The sequence below is a fragment of the Heteronotia binoei genome, chromosome 13 (assembly GCF_032191835.1).
Source record: "Heteronotia binoei isolate CCM8104 ecotype False Entrance Well chromosome 13, APGP_CSIRO_Hbin_v1, whole genome shotgun sequence".
NCBI classification, from domain to species: Eukaryota; Metazoa; Chordata; class Lepidosauria; order Squamata; family Gekkonidae; genus Heteronotia; species Heteronotia binoei.
In genome coordinates this window covers 70,521,718-70,540,962 of record NC_083235.1, presented here as the reverse complement: position 1 = coordinate 70,540,962, position 19,245 = coordinate 70,521,718, and the positions used below count along the sequence as shown (strand labels likewise).

General features: G+C 43.8%; 1 protein-coding gene across 1 annotated transcript in view; it reads left to right on the top strand.

Moving 5' to 3' along the window:
• Window positions 1–19,245, top strand: part of UBE2O (ubiquitin conjugating enzyme E2 O) — a 149,267-nt gene that overhangs the window by 106,301 nt on the left and 23,721 nt on the right. Inside the window, exons 10-12 of the mRNA XM_060253506.1 lie at window positions 7,719–7,873; window positions 11,931–12,043; window positions 13,323–13,451. Coding sequence (XP_060109489.1) covers window positions 7,719–7,873; window positions 11,931–12,043; window positions 13,323–13,451 — 397 coding nt within the window. The remainder of the gene's footprint in view (window positions 1–7,718; window positions 7,874–11,930; window positions 12,044–13,322; window positions 13,452–19,245) is intronic.

The following is a 19,245-nucleotide window of genomic DNA, read 5'->3' as shown; positions in this document are numbered from 1 at the left end:
TAGAGTTTAATCATTGTCAAAGATCACCAAGTGTCCCTTAACATTCTATTGTTTTTCAACATAATTTTGAAATTTTATCCTCTCATTTTTAAACTTCTCTAAATCATGTTCTTTTAAGATTCTTGTAAGCGTGTCCATTTCACTCCAATGCATAACTTTTAGAGTCCATTCCCACTTTTCTGGTATTTTGTCTTGCTTCCACATCTGTGCATATAATGTCCAAGCAGCTGAAAGCATATCCCAAAGTATCGTTCTATCTTGTTTTGGAAATTTTTCCATTTATAATCCCAACAGAAAAATGTCTTGTGCCTTCTTGATATTATAACCAAAAATTTTCGAAATCTCTTGCTGAATCATTTGCCAAAATTGTTTCGCCTTTTCACAGGTCCACCACATATGGTAGAAAGATCCTTCTTATTTTTTACATTTCCAACATCTGTTTGACACCTGATTGTTCATTTTTGCCAGTTTCTTAGGTGTCATATCACCTATATAACATTTTAAAACAATTTTCTTTAATATTGTAACATGTCGATATTTTCATAGAGTTCTTCCATAAGTATTCCCATGATTCCATCTGTATTTCCTTATTTATGTGTATCGCCCACTTTATCATTTGAGATTTAACTACTTCATCTTCCGTAGATCATTTAAATAATAATTTATAAGTTCTTGAAATCAATTTTTCCTTTTCGCCAAACAGCATTCTTTCCAATTCTGTTTTATTTATTTAAGTACTTAATAGGTTGCTTCTTATATAATGATGCGAAAAAACCCATCCATCTTGTTTTCCCCATAGTACATGTAAGCATGCCAGCCAAAAACATTTCCATGACCTTCTAATGCTAGTAATTTTCTATTTAGTAATGTCATCCATTCCTTAATCCACACCAGGCATATTGCATCATGATACAACTTTAAATTAGGCAATTGAAATCCTCCCCTTTCTTTCGCATCAGTCAAGATTTTCATTTTAATTCTTGTTTTTTTCCCGGCCCATACAAATTCTGAAAGTTTCCTTTGCCATTTATCAAATTGTTTGTTATCTTTCACTATTGGAATTGTTTGAAACAAGAACATAATTCTTGGTAAGACATTCATCTTGATTGCAGAAATTCTGCCCAGCATAGACGAATTCAACTTATTCCATTTTATCAAATCTCCATCAATCTTACACCAAAGCTTCTCATAGTTATTTTTGTACAGATCAAGATTTTTTGTTGTTACTTCCACACCTAGATATTTTACTTTAGAGGTAACTTCACACTCTGTTAACCTCTGTAACTCTTCCTGTTTACTTTTTGACATATTTTTACACAAAATTTTTGACTTTTCTTTATATAAAAACCTGCCAGTTCTCCATATTCTTGTATCTTAAGAAGCAACAATGGTGTTACATGAGTGGGATTTTCATTTATAAACATTACATCATCTGCAAACGCTCTGTATTTATAAGAAAAACCTTTCAACTTCAGTCCCTCTATCTCTTTGTCTTCTTGAATTTGCATTAGCAAAACCTCTAAAGTCATTATAAATATTAGTGGAGATAGAGGGCAACCTTGTCTTGTTCCATTACTAATTGTCATTTTTTCCGTCAAATCTGCATTTACACGGAGCCTTGCATGTTGTTCAGTATATATCGCCTTCACCATTCTTATGAAGTCTTCTCCCAATCTCAGTTTCGCCATCACTGCAAATATAAAGTCCCAATGCACATTATCAAATGCTTTCTCCGCGTCTGCAAAAAATAATGCTACTTCTTTTTCAGGATGTTTCTCATAATATTCAATAATGTCTATAACTGTTCTGATATTATCTCTAATTTGCCTCCTGGGAAGAAATCCTGCTTGCTCTTTGATAAAATTGTTCAAACGCTGTTTAAGGTGTTCTGCTAAAATTCTAGCATATATTTCGTAATCATTGTTAAGTAATGAAATTGGTCTGTAGTTTTTAACATTCGTAGCGTCTCTGTTTTCTTTCGGTATCAACGAAATTACTGCTTCTTTCCATGTGTTAGGAATTTTCCCATCTATTCTTATAGTATTCATCAATTTCTGAAGTTTTGGTAATAGCGCCTCCGCGAGGACTTTATAGAATTTTGCCGTAAAACCATCTTGACCGGGTGCTTTCCCTAATTTCATTGCATTAATCATCGCCTCTATTTCTCCTTTTTCAATTGGTTCATTTAATACCTTCTCCATATTTTCTGTTAAGGGATTTACTTTAATTTTCTGTAAATATACATCATTTTTTTTTCTATCCACCTTTTGACTTTTAAATAGCTTGGCATGATATTTATAAAATTCTCTTTTAATTCCTTCCTGATCAACAATGTCCTTTTCTCCCAATACAATTTTATTAATAACTTTATTCTCCCTTTTTTTATTTTTCATTTGCCAGGCCAAATATTTTCCAGGTTTATTCATCCTTCTAAAGATTTCTGTTGCAGTCTTTTTAAATTCCATTCCACTTCTTTATTCAACAAATGTCTCAATTGGCTTTGTAATATTGTAATCTCCCTTATAATTTTCTTTTTCCTAGGTCGCTTTTTTAGCTTCTTCTCCTTATTTCCAGTTTTTTTCTGAATGTCCATTATTTGCTTATTTTGGCTCTTTTATCTTCAATGTAATTAAAATGCCCCTCATTACCGCTTTATATGTATCCCACACAATTTGAAATTGAGTGTCCTCTTTTTCATTTATTTGAAAGAAGAATTTACCTCCTGTTTCTGGTTTCATCTGGGTCTTCATCCAAGAATTCAGCAATGTTTTTTATTATATATGTCCTTAAGTCAGTCTCAGCAGATTCAGGCACTCCTCTCAGCCATATCTGATTTTCCATTAGTTTGCAGTCTTGTAGCAGTGCTTTCTCCTGCATTTTGCGAATAGTGGAATCCACTGTATCCGTTCTTATATCTTGGCCTTTCACCTTTTCTTCCATCTCCTGAACGTTCTTTAACGCTGCTTGAAAGTCTTTTCTGAGATCTTCAATGTCTTTTTTTATTTCCTTCTTACTTTCTGTTAATGTTTCTTTTATTATTTTACCAATCTTGCCTCCATAGCATCAATTGCCTCCTGCCATTTAGCCATTTTAGCTTCTTCAAGTGACCCAGACCTCGTTTGAATCTGCTTTGCTCCTGATTTTTGCACAGGCATCACTGCCTTCCCATTGCTTAAATAGGCTCCAAAGTTGACCTCACGGATTTAATTTTCAGTAGCACGATCTTGTAGATCGGGCCATGCCCTTTTATATGAGCCCAAAATCACCGTTCCCTGAGGCTCCTAAGTCCAGATATTAATTTTTTAAAGTTTAAATTTCTTCAAAATGGTGTCCACAGCTTTTCTGTCCCTTTTAAAAAGTTTTTCCTTTTTTCTCCTGGGCTGCATCAAACTTGATTCAAAACATATATTCCAATAGATTTCATAAGAACATAAGAGAAGCCATGTTGGATCAGGCCAACGGCCCATTCAGTCCAACACTCTATGTCACACAGTGGCAAAAAATTTTATATATACACACACACTGTGGCTAATAGCCACTGATGGACCTGTGCTCCATATTTTTATCTAAACCCCTCTTGAAGGTGGCTATACTTGTGGCCGTCACCACCTCCTGTGGCAGTGAATTCCACATGTTAATCACCCTTTGGGTGAAGAAGTACTTCCTTTTATCCGTTTTAACCTGTCTGCTCAGCAATTTCATCGAATGCCCAAGAGTTCTTGTATTGTGAGAAAGGGAGAAAAGTACTTCTTTCTCTACTTTCTCCATCCCATGCATTATCTTGTAAACCTCTATCATGTCACCCCGCAGTCGACGTTTCTCCAAGCTAAAGAGCCCCAAGTGTTTCAACCTTTCTTCATAGGGAAAGTGCTCCAGCCCTTTAATCATTCTAGTTGCCCCTTTCTGGACTTTCTCCAATGCTATAATATCCTTTTTGAGGTGCGGCGACCAGAACTGCACACAGTACTCCAAATGAGACCGCACCATCGATTTATACAGGGGCATTATGATACTGGCTGATTTGTTTTCAATTCCCTTCCTAATAATTCCCAGCATGGCGTTGGCCTTTTTTATTGCAAACGCACACTGACTTGACCTTCTAATGATGATATCTGCCGGCTCCACTAATTTTTAAAGTCCCGTTTTCTTTTAAATAATTTTTAAAATTTTGACCTCCTTTTAATGGCCACCGGCACTTCTCTATGATTTATAGTCCTAGAGAGGGCTGGGAGGCTTACAATTTTCCCTTCTCTTAATGGCTTCTTCCTTCCTTTCTTGCCACGAAGTCTCATTTTAGATGGTTAAGAAGTCTTGCGATGTTTCTATGACGCCATTTCCTGTGACGTCTTCACCAAGTCAGCCGTTCTATTTCAGAGGGGGCTGTCTGACCCAACCACAGGTATTCAAAACAAAGTTTGTTTTTCCTCTTTTAACCTTATTTCTCCAATTACAAAAGTCCCAAAATTGCCCCCTCCTTTATCTTCCTTAATTTAAGATGACGTAGTTGGATCCAGACCTTTGATTTGGTTTTAAATTAGTCTTATATTAGTCCCGCAGTGATACATAAAAATCTTTTACCTTAAAAGCTGCTATCCTTCCGAACACTGCTCTTTTTCAAAGATAGATGTTAATCAGTCCAAAGAAGCTTTGAATCCGTAAGTCAATTTAATGACCACAGAAATCCTCTGTAGACATTGGAATGCAATTCTTCTCCGGGGACTCTTCAAAGCCAAAAAGGAACCCCACTGGAATTCCTCGTCGGCCAAAGTAAATCCTCTCAGAATTTTCTAAGCATGTCTTGGCCTTCTCCCTGCCTGGAAGAAGTAGGCAGCAGGTGTTGAAATCACCTTCTTTGCCCAGAACAGAGGCTCTGGTCTGCTCCTCAGCTGAGAAGCAGCTCAGTCCTCCATGACCAAAGCCCGGAAGTCTGATGAAGTTCTTTCTGAAAGGCCTCCTCAACTTGTGCACCCCCCCCGATGGAACTTTGTCCCTGCATGGAGTCTGTTGTTGGTTCTCTCTGTTAGTAGCCAAGGCATTTGAACTTTTGGCCACCTGTTCCCTGCATTTGCTGACCTGGAAAATGTTGCTACTGGTCACTTTGACTTCTGCCTGTCAGGTGAGTGAACTTTGTGCCCTACGTGTTGACTCACAATATACTATCTTCCATCCTGAAAAGGTGGTGTTGTGGACAGATCCTTCTTTCTTACCCAAGGTTGTTTCCTCCTTTCATGTATCACAACCTGTGATATTGCCTGTTTTCTTCCCTCATCCAACTGATGAGGGACAATTGATCTTACATGCTTTGGATGTTAGAAGGGTGCTGTCTTTTTACATTGATCATGCTAAAGATTTTAGGCAGAACTCTCACCTGTTTATTTCATATTCTGGGTAACCAAGAGTAAACCCATTTCTTCCTAAAGCTTGTCAAAATGGATCTGTTTGGTTGTTGCCTTATGTTATAAGTTATTGGGTAACCGTTTCCCATCCTTACCCTGAGCTCATTGTACGAGGGCTCTGTCCACATCTTTGGCCTCCTGGGCTGGAGTATCCTTGGAGGATATTTGTGCAGCTGCCATATGGTGCAAACCATCCACTTTTGCTTCCCATTATGCCCTTGATGTCCACGCTCATAAAGGTGTGGCTTTTGGCCAAGCTGTCTTAAAGTCCATTTTTCGTTGTTGATGTGTTGCAGTGAACAGAGCAGTTATATTTATTGTATATAGCCAATAATAATAATTTTAATTTATATCCCGCCCTCCCCGCCGATGCAGGCTCATAAAGGCCATAACAATGGGTGTTGCAGTGGGTTTTTTTTTTATTATTCTGTGTTAAAAAACACACACAGACAAACCCACAGTAATGATATGTCTGTGAATATGTAATAGTGACACCGCATGCATAACAAAACTTATGAGGGACAGTAGCTCAGTGGTAGAGCATCTGCTTGGGAAGCAGAAGGTCCCAGGTTCAATCCCCGGCATCTCCAAAAAAGGGTCCAGGCAAATAGGTGTGAAAAACCTCAGCTTGAGACCCTGGAGAGCCGCTGCCAATCTGAGAAGACAATACTGACTTTGATGGACCGAGGGTCTGATTCAGTAGAAGGCAGCTTCATATGTTCATATTAGGGGAGGGACGCTGGCTCAGTGGTAGAGCATCTGCTTGGGAAGCAGAAGGTCCCAGGTTCAATCCCTGGCATCTCCAAAAAGGGTCCAGGCAAATAGGTGTGAAAAACCTCAGCTTGAGACCCTGGAGAGCCGCTGCCAGTCTGAGAAGACAATACTGACTTTGATGGACCAAGGGTCTGATTCAGTAGAAGGCAGCTTCATATGTTCAAAACTGCCTGTTATGTGTTTGTGTCTTGCTGTAACCATACTGGTTTATCTCTAATGGTCCCTGTTGTTTCTTTCTTGGGTTATCTCTGCCAGCACCCTCCATTCTTGATACAGCAGCTCACTAGTCACCCAGTGTGTGGCCTGCACAGAGACCACAAAGAAGGTTATCTGTGCAGTTACACGTGCCCACCCTTCCTTCCCCACTGCTGACATTCTCCTTTTTCTTACCTTCTGTCCTGGGCTTTCCTAGTGGTGTAAGGAAAGAACTGAGGTGGATGGTGGGGTTTCGCTCAGCTCCAGGCATGTGCAATCAGTGCCTGCTCCCCAGAGCTGAAGGAAAGTCCACCCCAAATCTAAACTCTAGAGATTTCCAATGAAAAGTACAGTGCAGGGAGAGTACCCAGCATGTGACTGCACAGATGTCCACTCAAAGATCATAAGTTACAGGTAAGCAACCTGTTTTTCTTACTATTGTTAAAAAGGCAACATTGGAAACACCATAGGAGTCCTAAAGCCCTCCTCACAAATCCTAGCCCAGCTTGCTGCCACTGCACTGACAGGATGTGACCAGCTGATGGTTTGGGAGTAGGACAAAGAGGGCGTTTTCTCCCTACCCAGCCTTCCCATTCAATGGCCCAGGTACTGTACTAGCACTCCGGATGCCTTATGTAATGCAGTTTCAGGATGCCTGATGTCCCCGGATGCCTTATGTAATGCAGTTTCAGGATGCCTGATGTCCTAGGAACTATTTTACCAAGGGTGCACAGTTACCCTTGGACACTGTAGAACAGGATCTGAGTCACCCAGAAGGAGGGGTGCTCTTCTCATTCATTATCTGGCCAGCTGCTGCAGAAGATAAGCAAGGGGAAGAGAATGTTCTCATTCAGATATCCATCAGGACCAGGGAGCGATGTAATATATGGTGCCTTATTGAAGTTGAGCATTACAAGCAACTGAATATCATGTTCTGAGTGAAGGGAATATAACTTTCAATAGTATCTCCTCTTTCTGCCACCACTACATGAATAAAGATGTCTGTGTATTTTTGGGGGGTTTTCAAAAAATCACTAAAAAAAATTCAGGCCTGGGAGTCTGGCTATATATAAGCAGGATTGTTTCAGGAATATGATACCCACACTCTTATAGGAGTAAGTACTGTAATTTTAAGATCTAGCTTTGGCATGGCATGCTCTGTGCTAGTGGTCTGGTGGTCTTAATCATATGTTCCATTGATCTGCTTTCTCCTTAAGGTGAGGTTTGCTGTCGTATGATTAATTTTTCTTTGGCCCCAACATTAAGGGGAAGGTTTACTGTCGCACAAGTGTGTTCTTTTCTGCTTGCTGTGAGAGGCTTCTTCAGTAATTTGTTATATATTTTGGGTCATAGGGTTGCTGTAGAAGTGGTGACCACAATGACTTCAGCTGATGTGATGTGGCAGGACGGCACCGTGGAGAAAAACATTCGTTCCAATGAGCTGTTTCCCGTCCATCACTTGGATAACAATGAGTTTTGCCCTGGGGATTTTGTGGTGGATAAAAGAGGTATTTGATGGAATGTGCTGTTTGGGTGTGTCTATGTTCATTGTACACAGTCGTCAAAATAATGCCCGTTAATTATGCCTAATGTACTACTCACAGCTGGGTTAGCAGTATCTATACATCTGTGACCAAACCATCCTAATTGTGTGCCGAGAATCTTAAGTATCATGTCTTGTAGGTGAGATTTTGTTCTTGCCCCATCTTTTAAAATAATAGTCATCCTTTGGAAGGCATGGCATTATATGCCCACTTTTCATATGGAGAGTGGACAGTGTCACAAACCAATTTCTGATATCATGATAGCAAAATGATATTTTGATACTTAAATAGTTTGCTTCCCCTATATGTACATAAATAATTTAATCATTAGATTTTACCAACTTTTTGCTCTTTCAGCCTTCTCACTTGAGGAATAAGATACTTACAAAAGGGTATTCAGTACCCTAATGCATTTGGCAGACTGTTTATTTGTGTGTGTGTGTGTGTGTGTGTGTCAAACATACTTGTGTAAGAAGGCAAAACTTTGAATATTCTCCCTGCCTTCAGTCAGGAAAAGTTCTCCAATATGATTCTATTGAAATCCTAGCCCCTTGCCCAGTGTGTTGCTTGCTCTTCTTGTAAAAGAGACTCAAGGAAGGCTGCCCCTTGGAGAAAATGCTATGAAATTACCTTCATCTTCTATCCTGATGGCCTTCTAACTAAGCATTTTAACTTTAGGTTCAGTATCCAGAAGGGAGGTCTCCAGTTGAAACCATTGCAGTTTGCAGTAGAAAAGCAAGCCTTGTAATACTTTATAAGTATGTAGTATTAGCTCAGTCTTGAACATATGGAGTCGCCTCATAACCAAGTTAGACCAGAGTTTCATCTAGCTCCCTGTTTTATTAACTCTGACCAGCTGTGGTTCTGCTGAGGGTTCATTCATTCTTTAGATATATCAGTGATTGGGACCCTGAGACCACCTTCATTCAGCTAGGTACTTGCTCTCAGTGGGTAGATTGCCATAAGTAATGTGTAGGTGCATGTGCAGAAAAACTTCTGTGCTTGCTGCTTCTGGAAGGTAGTATTGCTGTTACAATAATGCCCTGTTGAGCCTTGAGCGCCATTCTACTTAATGTCCCTTGAGAGGTCAAGGGTACGCAGCAGCTCTCCCCAGTCTTCACCCAGTGGCACACCCTATCCCACCCAACTCCCAGAGGGATTTCTCACTACCCTGTTATATTTCCTCTGCCAGCAGCTGGTCAGTTGAGTATTAGCAATTAAGAGAGCCAGGACTCCTAGCACGGTTGTTTAAAGCCTCTCCTAGTGCCCAAATATCTTGGGATCCAGTTTGGTGTAGTGGTCAAGAGTGGTGGACTCTAATCTGGAGAACCAGGTTTGATTCCTCACACTTCCGCAATCAGCCAGCTGGGTGACCTTGGGTCAGTCACAGTTCTCTCAGAGCTGATCTCTTAAGAGCAATTCTCTCAGAACTCTGTGAGCCCCACCTATCTCACAGGGTGTCTGTTGTGGGGAGAAGAAGGGAAGGAGATTGTAAGTCGCTCTGAGACTATGAGTAAAGGGCAGGTTATAAATCCAACTCCTACTCTTTCTTCTTCTCCCCACTCCCACTAGCTTTCACAGGGATTGTTTGCAGCACTTGCACATTCTGAGAGATCTAATGATCTATTGACCAGTTGCCCCCCTTTCCTGGAGCTCTTTTTATTTCTAAGGCTTACAGTGGTTCAAAGAACAAATTTCCAGTATTCAAAATAAGGAATTTATTAAAAATAAAATGTTAACACACATACACTGCACAGCAACAAGTCAAATAAGGTTACAGAAGGGGGGGGGGGGACATGATTGCTCTCTTTAAATATTTGAAAGGCTGTCATTTAGAGGAGGGCAAGGAGCTGTTCCATTTGGCCGCTGAGGTTAGGACCCGAAGCAATGGGCTCAAATTACAAGCAGAAAAGTACCAGCTGAATATTAGAGGAAATTTTTTACAGTCAGAGTAGTTCAGAGGTGGAAGCAGCTGCCTAGGAAGGTGGTGAGCTCCCTTCATTGGCAGTCTTCAAAACACAGCTGGATGATTATTTGTCAAAGATGTTTAGGCTGATCCTGCATGGAGCAGGGGGTTGGACTAGTTGGTCTGTATGGCCCCTTCCAACTCTGTGATTCTACGAAAATAAAAGGTGCATACATGTACTCTGTCCTTTCTCTTACTGTGACTCTTATTCTACAGTAGCCTTTTTACTGTTATAGTCAGAGTGTTCTATCAGTCAGTCATTACTTTCAAGTCTGAGTTTGCGCTGCCTGCCTTTTTTTAGCTCAGTGTGGTAACGACCCCCAACAAGACAGCCCAGGTACAAGAGTTTCTTTCTCCATGGCATTGCCAGATGAAAGTACCAGGGAATTTATTACCACTCTAACTCCATCTCCTCGCAAGTCAATTCTTCTCTTCCTGATCTTTCCAGGAAGAGATGCACTCTTGCATTTGGCATCCCTGGGTCTTTCTTATCCGATAGCTATCACATTCCTTTCAAGGAGTGAGATGGCCCTTGATTGTTCTTTGCTACCTAGAAACCAAGTACTTGGTGCCTATGAGACCCATCAATGGGATGGGTGTGCTTGAGACCATTAACCTTTCTCCTATTTCCTGGCCTTGCGTCAACAGAGAAACTTCTTAGAATGAATGTGGGGGTTTTGTAGTCCCCAAAACCCTCAATGGTGTGATGCAGTCCAAAGCAGAGTGCATTTCTCTACAGTTCCCTTGGTCTGTTCCTGTCCTGGCCACCAGGGTGCAGTACATTCCAGGCCACCAGAGGCCTCTCAGCAAGGATTCTGGGGTTCCAGCTTAAAGTTAATGTCCGGGGTTCAGTCCAGAATCACAGTCCAAAAGTAGTCTAAGGTCAGGTAGCAAGGTTCCAAGACCTTAAAGCAAGGCAGATAACCGGTAGGATTGTCAGGGTTGCAAGCAAGTTAATCCCACCCTAGATCCAGCCTTATATAGGGAGTTTCCATGTATGGTTGCTCCCACAAGCTTGAGTCAGTTCTGCTAATCATAATGAGTACTGGGGCCTGTGATGACTTATCTGTGATGACTTATCTGTCTGTTCTAGAATTTCTTTAGTAGAGGGGAGGCCTTGGGCCACCAGGCACACAATCCAGTTCCTGGTCTGTGCTTCAGCCCTATATCTTTACCTTGCTTCTCTGGTTCTTCAGGAGACTGTCAAGTCAAGTCAATTTTATTTGTATCCCGCCCTCCCCGCCAAAGCAGGCTCAGGGCGGCTAACAACATAATCAATGCATTAGTTTACAAAGTATTTAAACATAACTAATTAACACATCAATTAAAATTCTACTAAAACTCTAAAATCAATAAAATCTTTAAAATTAATATACTGGTGCTATCGTATAGGTTTCCCTAGCAGTTTCCATTAATCGGTGAAGGCCAATCGGAACAGGGTGGTCTTGCAGGCCCTGCGGAACTGTTCAAATTCCCGCAGGGCCCGCAGATCCTCTGGAAGCTGGTTCCATAGGTGTGGAGCCATAACCGAGAAAGCCCGATCCCGGGTGCTCTGAAGCTTTACCTCTCTCGGCCCGGGGATAGTCAGCAAGTTCTTCCCAGCTGACCTCAGCGCTCTTTGGGGTTCGTATGGGGACGGTCCCTAAGGTAGGCAGGTCCTCGGCCATATAGACTGTGGTAGGTCTAGTCACGGGTGGGTCCATGCTGGGGCTTCCAGGCCTGAGAGCCCTGCTGGGTCAGTGGGCAGTGCCAGTTCTTGCACAGGTACCTTTGAGGAGGCACTGAAAAAATCCACCTCACTGAGAGGGTCCGCCAACACGGGGCTTGGTGGGAGGTTGTCCTCAAAGAACTCCTTTTCCCATGCCAAGCCCGGGTGGTTTGTGACAGTGCTTCCTTTGGAAAACCAGGGAAACCTGAGGAAGAGCTAGTTGTAAGGAGGACAGTAACGATGGAAGCATCATAAACCGGTAATAGCCAAAAAAAGTTCTCAGAGGATTGATGCTGCTGTGCACAGGTTTTCTTTCACTATACTCTCCTTCCTTCAATCCCATATAGCACAGAGTTCTCTGGATCCTGGTATGTATGGAGTGGTGCAGTCAGGAGACCATGTCGCCCGTACCTGTGTGGTGAAATGGTTCAAGTTGAAACCAAGTGGGGATGATGTGGAGGTAAGAAGCAAAAGCCCCCACCCTAACCCACAGATCCCCTGTCCCCCAGTATGAAGTTGCAGCATTACAGATGTTCCTAGGGAATATTCTGGTCCCTCTGATGAAAGTAATCATTGAAAAAAATGAAATAGAAGCTTGTAGATGCTGTTCTCTTCATGTTCTGAAAGTCTCCGTGTGTGCATTTGTTTTGCCATTCGTGTGGTATTTCATTCAGTGAAGGCAGTCTGAAGCTTGTGGCAGCATGGCCTAGCTTTGAATCTATTTTCAATCCCTCACCTAGAAATTTCCAACATGAAACTTGCCCATTTAATTGTGAGAACTGAATGAAAACCTCCTATCTTGCTGTCAGTGGAATGTTGCCTATTTTTTTTTTCAGATCCTCTTGATTGAATCTTGTCAAATCCTGCTTTATATTAAATGTTTACTACTATGTCATTTTCTGATCCTGTTTTGAACTATATGGCGTGCTGCCCTGGAAGGATTCTTGCAAGCAAAGCTGACTTTGAAGCCATACACAGTGTTCAAAATACCCTTTGCCTTCTCACAGAATTAGGAGAAATGGGACAGTTGGCATGAATGCAGTGCAGAAGCTCTGAGTGGATAAAAATACATAGGCTGTCATGTGGTAAAGCCCCTTTCATCTGACTCTACCACCCAGAATGCTCCAAGGGTTCCCCTCCATATAGAAAAAGAGTGTCAGCTCTCCCCAGGAAAGGAGTCTTTGTAGAGGCACTTATGAACCTGTAGTTCCCCACACAAACATACACATACCATACCAAACCTTTAATGGCATAATAGATTCAAATAAAAAGACACAGAATATAAAAATTTAAACATTGGAGATAAAATCAAAATAAAACCGAGCTTACAGATGCATTCAAACATGGTCAGAATTAAATTTAAGGATGTCAGCCAGAAATTTTGCCACAGCCTCACTAACCACCCCCTCAGTATCACTCAATAAATAATAACAGGGTGGCAGAATAGACAAATCTGGAGAAAAAGAAAGCATTCCGAAGCCATACAGTGGTGTGAGTACCTACCCATTTTGAACGTACTATGAGAGCAAACTGGAAAGTTATAAAGATGTGAAATCTTATCTCAAATATTGCACCATAGTAGCAATACCTGCAGGAAATGACAGGGTGCTTCTTTAAAACAAAATACAAATGTCATTGAGTCATAGGGTGTTGACTTCTTCTTGGTTAGAAGCATTAAAGAGTTGAAAAGCATCCATGGAAAGGCACTAAGCTATTATTGTTTTTGTTTTTTTTGCCAGCTTGTTGGGGAGGAGGAGGATGTCAGTGTGTACGATATCGCTGATCACCCGGACTTCCGCTTCCGCACTACCGATTTTGTGATCCGCATCGGCAATGCTGAGGATAGTGCTTCGGTCAATGAAAATGAGGCGAGTCGTGGTTTCTTTTGGTGCTCTGGCCATTTGAGGTTGGATAGGTGGCAGCCTGAAAAGGGGATGTTCATCTTCATTGTTCTGTGTAATCCCACGTGGGACTGCACAGGCCAGCTCCTGGAAGATTTCTAGCACGCTTAGCCAACAGAGCACGAGGAGCCCCAGACAGAGCCGTTTTCCCACTCAGTGGTCACGTGCTCCAAGAAGGGGGTCCACAATCTCCCTCAGGTTCTCTCTTTGCTGCCTAGATAAGAATAAGCCTAGTTTAGTTCTGCGGGTTTTTTGAGAAAAGGTGTCATTATTTTGAAAATGTTCATCCTGTTCGACAAAAATGACTTAGATGGATGAGCAGTAATTTTGTCTTCTGTGCCTTGGGGAGAACCACAATGTTGCAGCAGGGTAAAATCTCCCAGCAGTTTACACAAAAGCCTGGGTGCATCGCAGCTCCCACCTCAGGGCCCCCTTACGGGAGAGGGCTCTGTCTACATCTGCTAACCCAGCTGCAAAAAAACATCATCCCCAGTAGAGTAGCCTGTCTTTTCAGCCCCTAAACTAGTCTCAGACCGCATTTCCTGCCCTCTGCAGACACTTAGAAGAAGGGAGACATCAGTGGGGCTGGCAGTCTTGCATTCAATATTCCAGTGAATTGCTCATCCCACCGCCTGGTAAATCAGCGTGCTAGTCTCCCACGTGGGACTGCGCAGAACAACAAATATGAAAACAGTGTTGTATTTACCTGTAACAGTTGTTAATGGAGTTGAGCAGAAAAATGACTCTCCCATCTAGAAGGGGCTTCTCCTGTTCTGTTGCTCAGCTAGCTAAAAAGTCTTCTGGCAGCTGGCCTGCATAGTCCCCTGTGTGACTGCACAGAGACAGCTCAGTGAGTAACAGTTATAAGTAAGCGCCTCACTGTTCTACAGGGAGATTCATCTGTTTTATCATCACGGTTTCTGTGCGGTTTCACATTGGGGAGCAGGAGGCTGTATGTGCGCAGGCCAGCCGTGGAAAAGACTTAACAGGCACCATTCTTGTGGTCTCAGTATTGCATTTTTCTCAGAGCAATTCTTTTGACTCTGAGCCTGTCACGACTCAGGGGAGTATTACCAATTGCTGCCACCACTCTGGGTTAAGGGTTCCCCTTGAGAAGGCCTAGCGTACCCTCCCAAGCCCTTCAGGTCTCCTGTAGCTTAGGCCAAATAATAGGCATGAGGACCAGGCAGAGTGAACAACGACAAAAAGGGTTTTTTTTAAGAGGGAAGTTCAGTGCAGTATAAACAAACAAGATGCATTGAAGAATAAAGGGGTGAAGGGAAAATAAACAAATGCCCTAACACGTCTCTCTATACAGTCGCTACTGTCTCAGTCAGATCTGGGCCTACTCACCCTTCCTCTAAGGGTGAGGGTCTCTTCCTTGCAGCAGCCTTCCTCAGCTCTGCCTCCTAGGAAAAGAACACCCACTTCCTGGGCTTGGCTTTTATATATTCTCTTCCCAGGCCCCACCCCTCTCTGGGCCTGTTTCCCTCCAAAACTCTCACTACCCAATCAGAGGGGATACTGGGAGATGTAGGCTTTTCCCAGTAACTCCTAAGCAGGCTTCCCTGGGGCCTGCAGGCCTCTCTAGGCCCAGGATCATGACAAAGCCTTTAGAAGTTAGCGTCATCTCAGGTGTCTCCTTCCCTATAGCATGGAAACCCTGCTATGGGAATGTGTTTCCCAGTGGCTCCTGGTGTTCTGCAAAATTAGTATGTCATACCGCTATTTTCACCTACAACACCAGACATACTTTACTTTTTGTCTTTTATTTTAGTGCAAACACTCCACATAGCCATGTAATTGATTATGTTTTAATTGACTAGCGGAGACCAGTTTTCTGATACTCTGGGCTATTTGGCCTGCCCCACAGTGGGAAATTCCATGCCCTGTCCTTTTTGCTTTGGTCCATGTCATTGAAGAATGCCCTTCTAATCCCTCTGCAAGATAATCTGTTTTTATGGTTTTTCTCTAGCTGCATTGCTGCACAAGGTTCACTTATGGATTGCTCTGCAAGCTGCACAAGGCTCATTTATGGGGCATCCTGTTCTTCCTTTCTTTGTCCACGTCAGCTTATTTACACTGACTTCATTATTAATGGCATAGATCTGTTTATATTCACTCCGACTGACAACTTTGGTAGTTCGATAAGTTCCTTTCCTGCATTGTAACAGTAGCCTCTCAACTTTCCTGAATGGCAAGCACCACTCCTTCGCTACCATATTTTGCACCTCCAAGTGAAAAAGAGTCTCTACTGCAGCTGTAACAAGGTTTGGACCCTGTTGCTTGTGTTGTGGATTATGTTTTGGCCACTAGTTGGGATCCAAACTCTTTAAACTTTCCTGTTCCTTATTGGATTTTAAAGATGTTACAAAACACAAGTTTAACCCCTTACTTGATTTTTTTTTTCTTTGCACTCCCCTGGTGCTTCATGTAGAATAGCGTGTGGGGGGGGGGGGGGGTTGTTTGTTTTTAGTATGCAGCACTTCCAGCTGCGGAATGAGGACATTGTGGCCCGTGCCCCTTTCAGAAGGTAATATTCTGGCCAAGATCCCTCGCCAGGGATTCTCTCTCAGTCCTCGTGTCCCATATAGTCAGCATCTTCACACAACCCATAGTTGTGGGTCAGTAGAGACTATCAAACTCTGTCCTGAGTTCATGGCTGTTAAATTCCACTTTATGTATCATGGTTCTCTCTTCAAAAGAGTGCTATTTTTCTTTGCCACGTTCCTGCATGTATTTCAGTTGGGACACTTGTAGTAAGCTCCCTGCTCAGTCATAAGACAGTTCTGGGTGGTCAAACAGCTGTTGAGAAGGTGGTCCTCCATGGTCTCTTCCTTTAAGAAATTCACACCCACAATCTCTCAGTGTGGGACTGCACAGAAGCCACAATGATGAAAACAAAATTGCACTTAACTGTTGTTCATCAAGTGGTCTTCTCTGCGGGCACACATCCCTCCCTCCTGCCCCACTGTGAACTGTCTGGCACTTTAGTTTCTTGGGATCTCTGGCAGCTGCATGGAGAGAACTGAGGGAGTAGCACCCCTCCTCCTGGTCATGTGATCATTTTGGCAGGAAAGTGCCAGAGGGAGCAGGAGCATTCCCAGTCTACTAGAAAGCTTTGGAAAAGTGTTCTTTGGCTGGCCTGCACACATGGAGCCCCTCCCCACACACACACAAAGTGTGCCTGCACGGATGACTGCTTGATGAACAACAGTTGCAGGTAGGTGTAACTCTGTTTTCCCTCAATAGTGGTCTTCCACCAAAACGTGAAGGCTTTTTTTCTGTTTGGCATAATTCCAATAACCTTTGTTGGCCTCCACGCTGGGTTTTAGTATCATATCTGTTTATGTTTCTGTTGAATTATTGTGCATATACTTTATTGTAAATGTCTTAATGCTTGATGTTAACCCCCTTGGAAATCCTATTTAGATGAAAAGACAACATGGAAATGTACAGGGCTGGTGCCAGGGTTTTCGGCACCCCAGGCATGCCCTGCCAGCCCCGCTCAGCTTTCTCCTGGTTCTGCTCTTCAGCACAGACCTCAAAGGGGCTGGGCAGGGACAATGGTGCAGTGCATTTGTCCTTGAATGGGCTGAGCAGGGACGACACCACAGTGCCTCAGAAGTGTTCAGAGCACCTCCAAGGGAAGCAACTGCCCCACCCCTGCTCAGCCTTTCCCCCGGTTCTGCTCTTCAGCACAGACCTCAAAGGGGCTGTGCGGGGACAATGGTGCAGTGCATTTGTCCTTGAATGGGCTGAGCAGGGACGACACCACAGTGCCTCAGAAGTGTTCAGAGCACCTCCAAGGGGAGCAACTGCCCCACCCCTGCTCAGCCTTTCCCCCGGTTCTGCTCTTCAGCGCAGACCTCAAAGGGGCTGTGCGGAGACAATGGTGCAGTGCATTTGTCCTTGAATGGGCTGAGCAGGGATGACACCACAGTGCCTCAGAAGTGTTCAGAGCACCTCCAAGGGGAGCAACTGCCCCACCCCTGCTCAGCATTTCCCCCGGTTCTGCTCTTCAGCACAGACCTCAAAGGGGCTGTGCGGGGACAATGGTGCAGTGCATTTGTCCTTGAATGGGCTGAGCAGGGACGACACCACAGTGCCTCAGAAGTGTTCAGAGCACCTCCAAGGGAAGCAACTGCCCCACCCCTGCTCAGCCTTTCCCCCGGTTCTGCTCTTCAGCACAGACCTCAAAGGGGCTGTGCGGGGACAATGGTGCAGTGCATTTGTCCTTGAATGGGCTGAGCAGGGACGACACCACAGTGCCTCAGAAGTGTTCAGAGCACCTCCAAGGGGAGCAACTGCCCCACCCCTGCTCAGCCTTTCCCCCGGTTCTGCTCTTCAGCGCAGACCTCAAAGGGGCTGTGCGGAGACAATGGTGCAGTGCATTTGTCCTTGAATGGGCTGAGCAGGGATGACACCACAGTGCCTCAGAAGTGTTCAGAGCACCTCCAAGGGGAGCAACTGCCCCACCCCTGCTCAGCATTTCCCCCGGTTCTGCTCTTCAGCACAGACCTCAAAGGGGCTGTGCGGGGACAATGGTGCAGTGCATTTGTCCTTGAATGGGCTGAGCAGGGACGACACCACAGTGCCTCAGAAGTGTTCAGAGCACCTCCAAGGGGAGCAACTGCCCCACCCCTGCTCAGCCTTTCCCCCGGTTCTGCTCTTCAGCACAGACCTCAAAGGGGCTGTGCGGGGACAATGGTGCAGTGCATTTGTCCTTGAATGGGCTGAGCAGGGACGACACCACAGTGCCTCAGAAGTGTTCAGAGCACCTCCAAGGGGAGCAACTGCCCCACCCCTGCTCAGCCTTTCCCCCGGTTCTGCTCTTCAGCACAGACCTCAAAGGGGCTGGGCGGGGACAATGGTGCAGTGCATTTGCTCTCCTCAGAGGCATTCGGAGCTGCTCTAAGCACCTCTGAGGCAAGCAAACATGCCAAGTGCTACCCTTGCTCAGTCTTCTCCCAGGTCTGTGGTTTGTCACAGACCCAGAAGGGGCTGAGCAGGGACGACAGCGTGGCTCAGAGGCGCTCCCAGCATACAGGGAGTGTCAGGGCATGAGCGGGGAGGGGGAAGAAGGCACCTGGCCTAGCTGGCCTATTGGGTTGCACTGGCCCTGGAAATAAGTATGTTAAATAAATATGCTGTGTTAAATAAAGGTCCTGGTGCAGAGACAAAAAGTGAGATCCATGAGGTTAGATGGTAGTAGCTGCAGGCTGCCATTCTGAGGCAAAAATCACCTTTACACGAGAATAAGCACTGTGATCATTCAGAGCAGCGGTGATCGGTGAGTAATCGTCCTAGCAAGTCAGTCATCACCTGCCTCTTCTTCAGTGAATGATCACTATTTATCTTGGGTACATTTGAACCAGTCTGTATGTGGTGATCTCACTTCCAGTATTTTTCCACCATGCTCATCTACAGGCACATCGGCCTGATTGAGGACACACTTCACACATCTGGTGAAGCATACTCTGGCCTGTAAAAAACTTTTATGCCACAATAAATATTGATCTTTAAGAGAAGATTAGAGACTTTTTTTCCAAACACCAATCCCTTAAACCACCAGTGGGTGGCAGCCCTTTCAAAGGAATGATGGTGAGACTTCCACAGCGTTTAATCCGTTTTTAAAAATGGGTTTGTTGACACAGGGTTTGTGATATTCGTAATATAGGCTTCCCTGAGCATGATCTCTTCATATATAAAATTCTAGGAGCGGGAAGTCCTTCCTTGACAATTGTACTCTTTTGTAGAA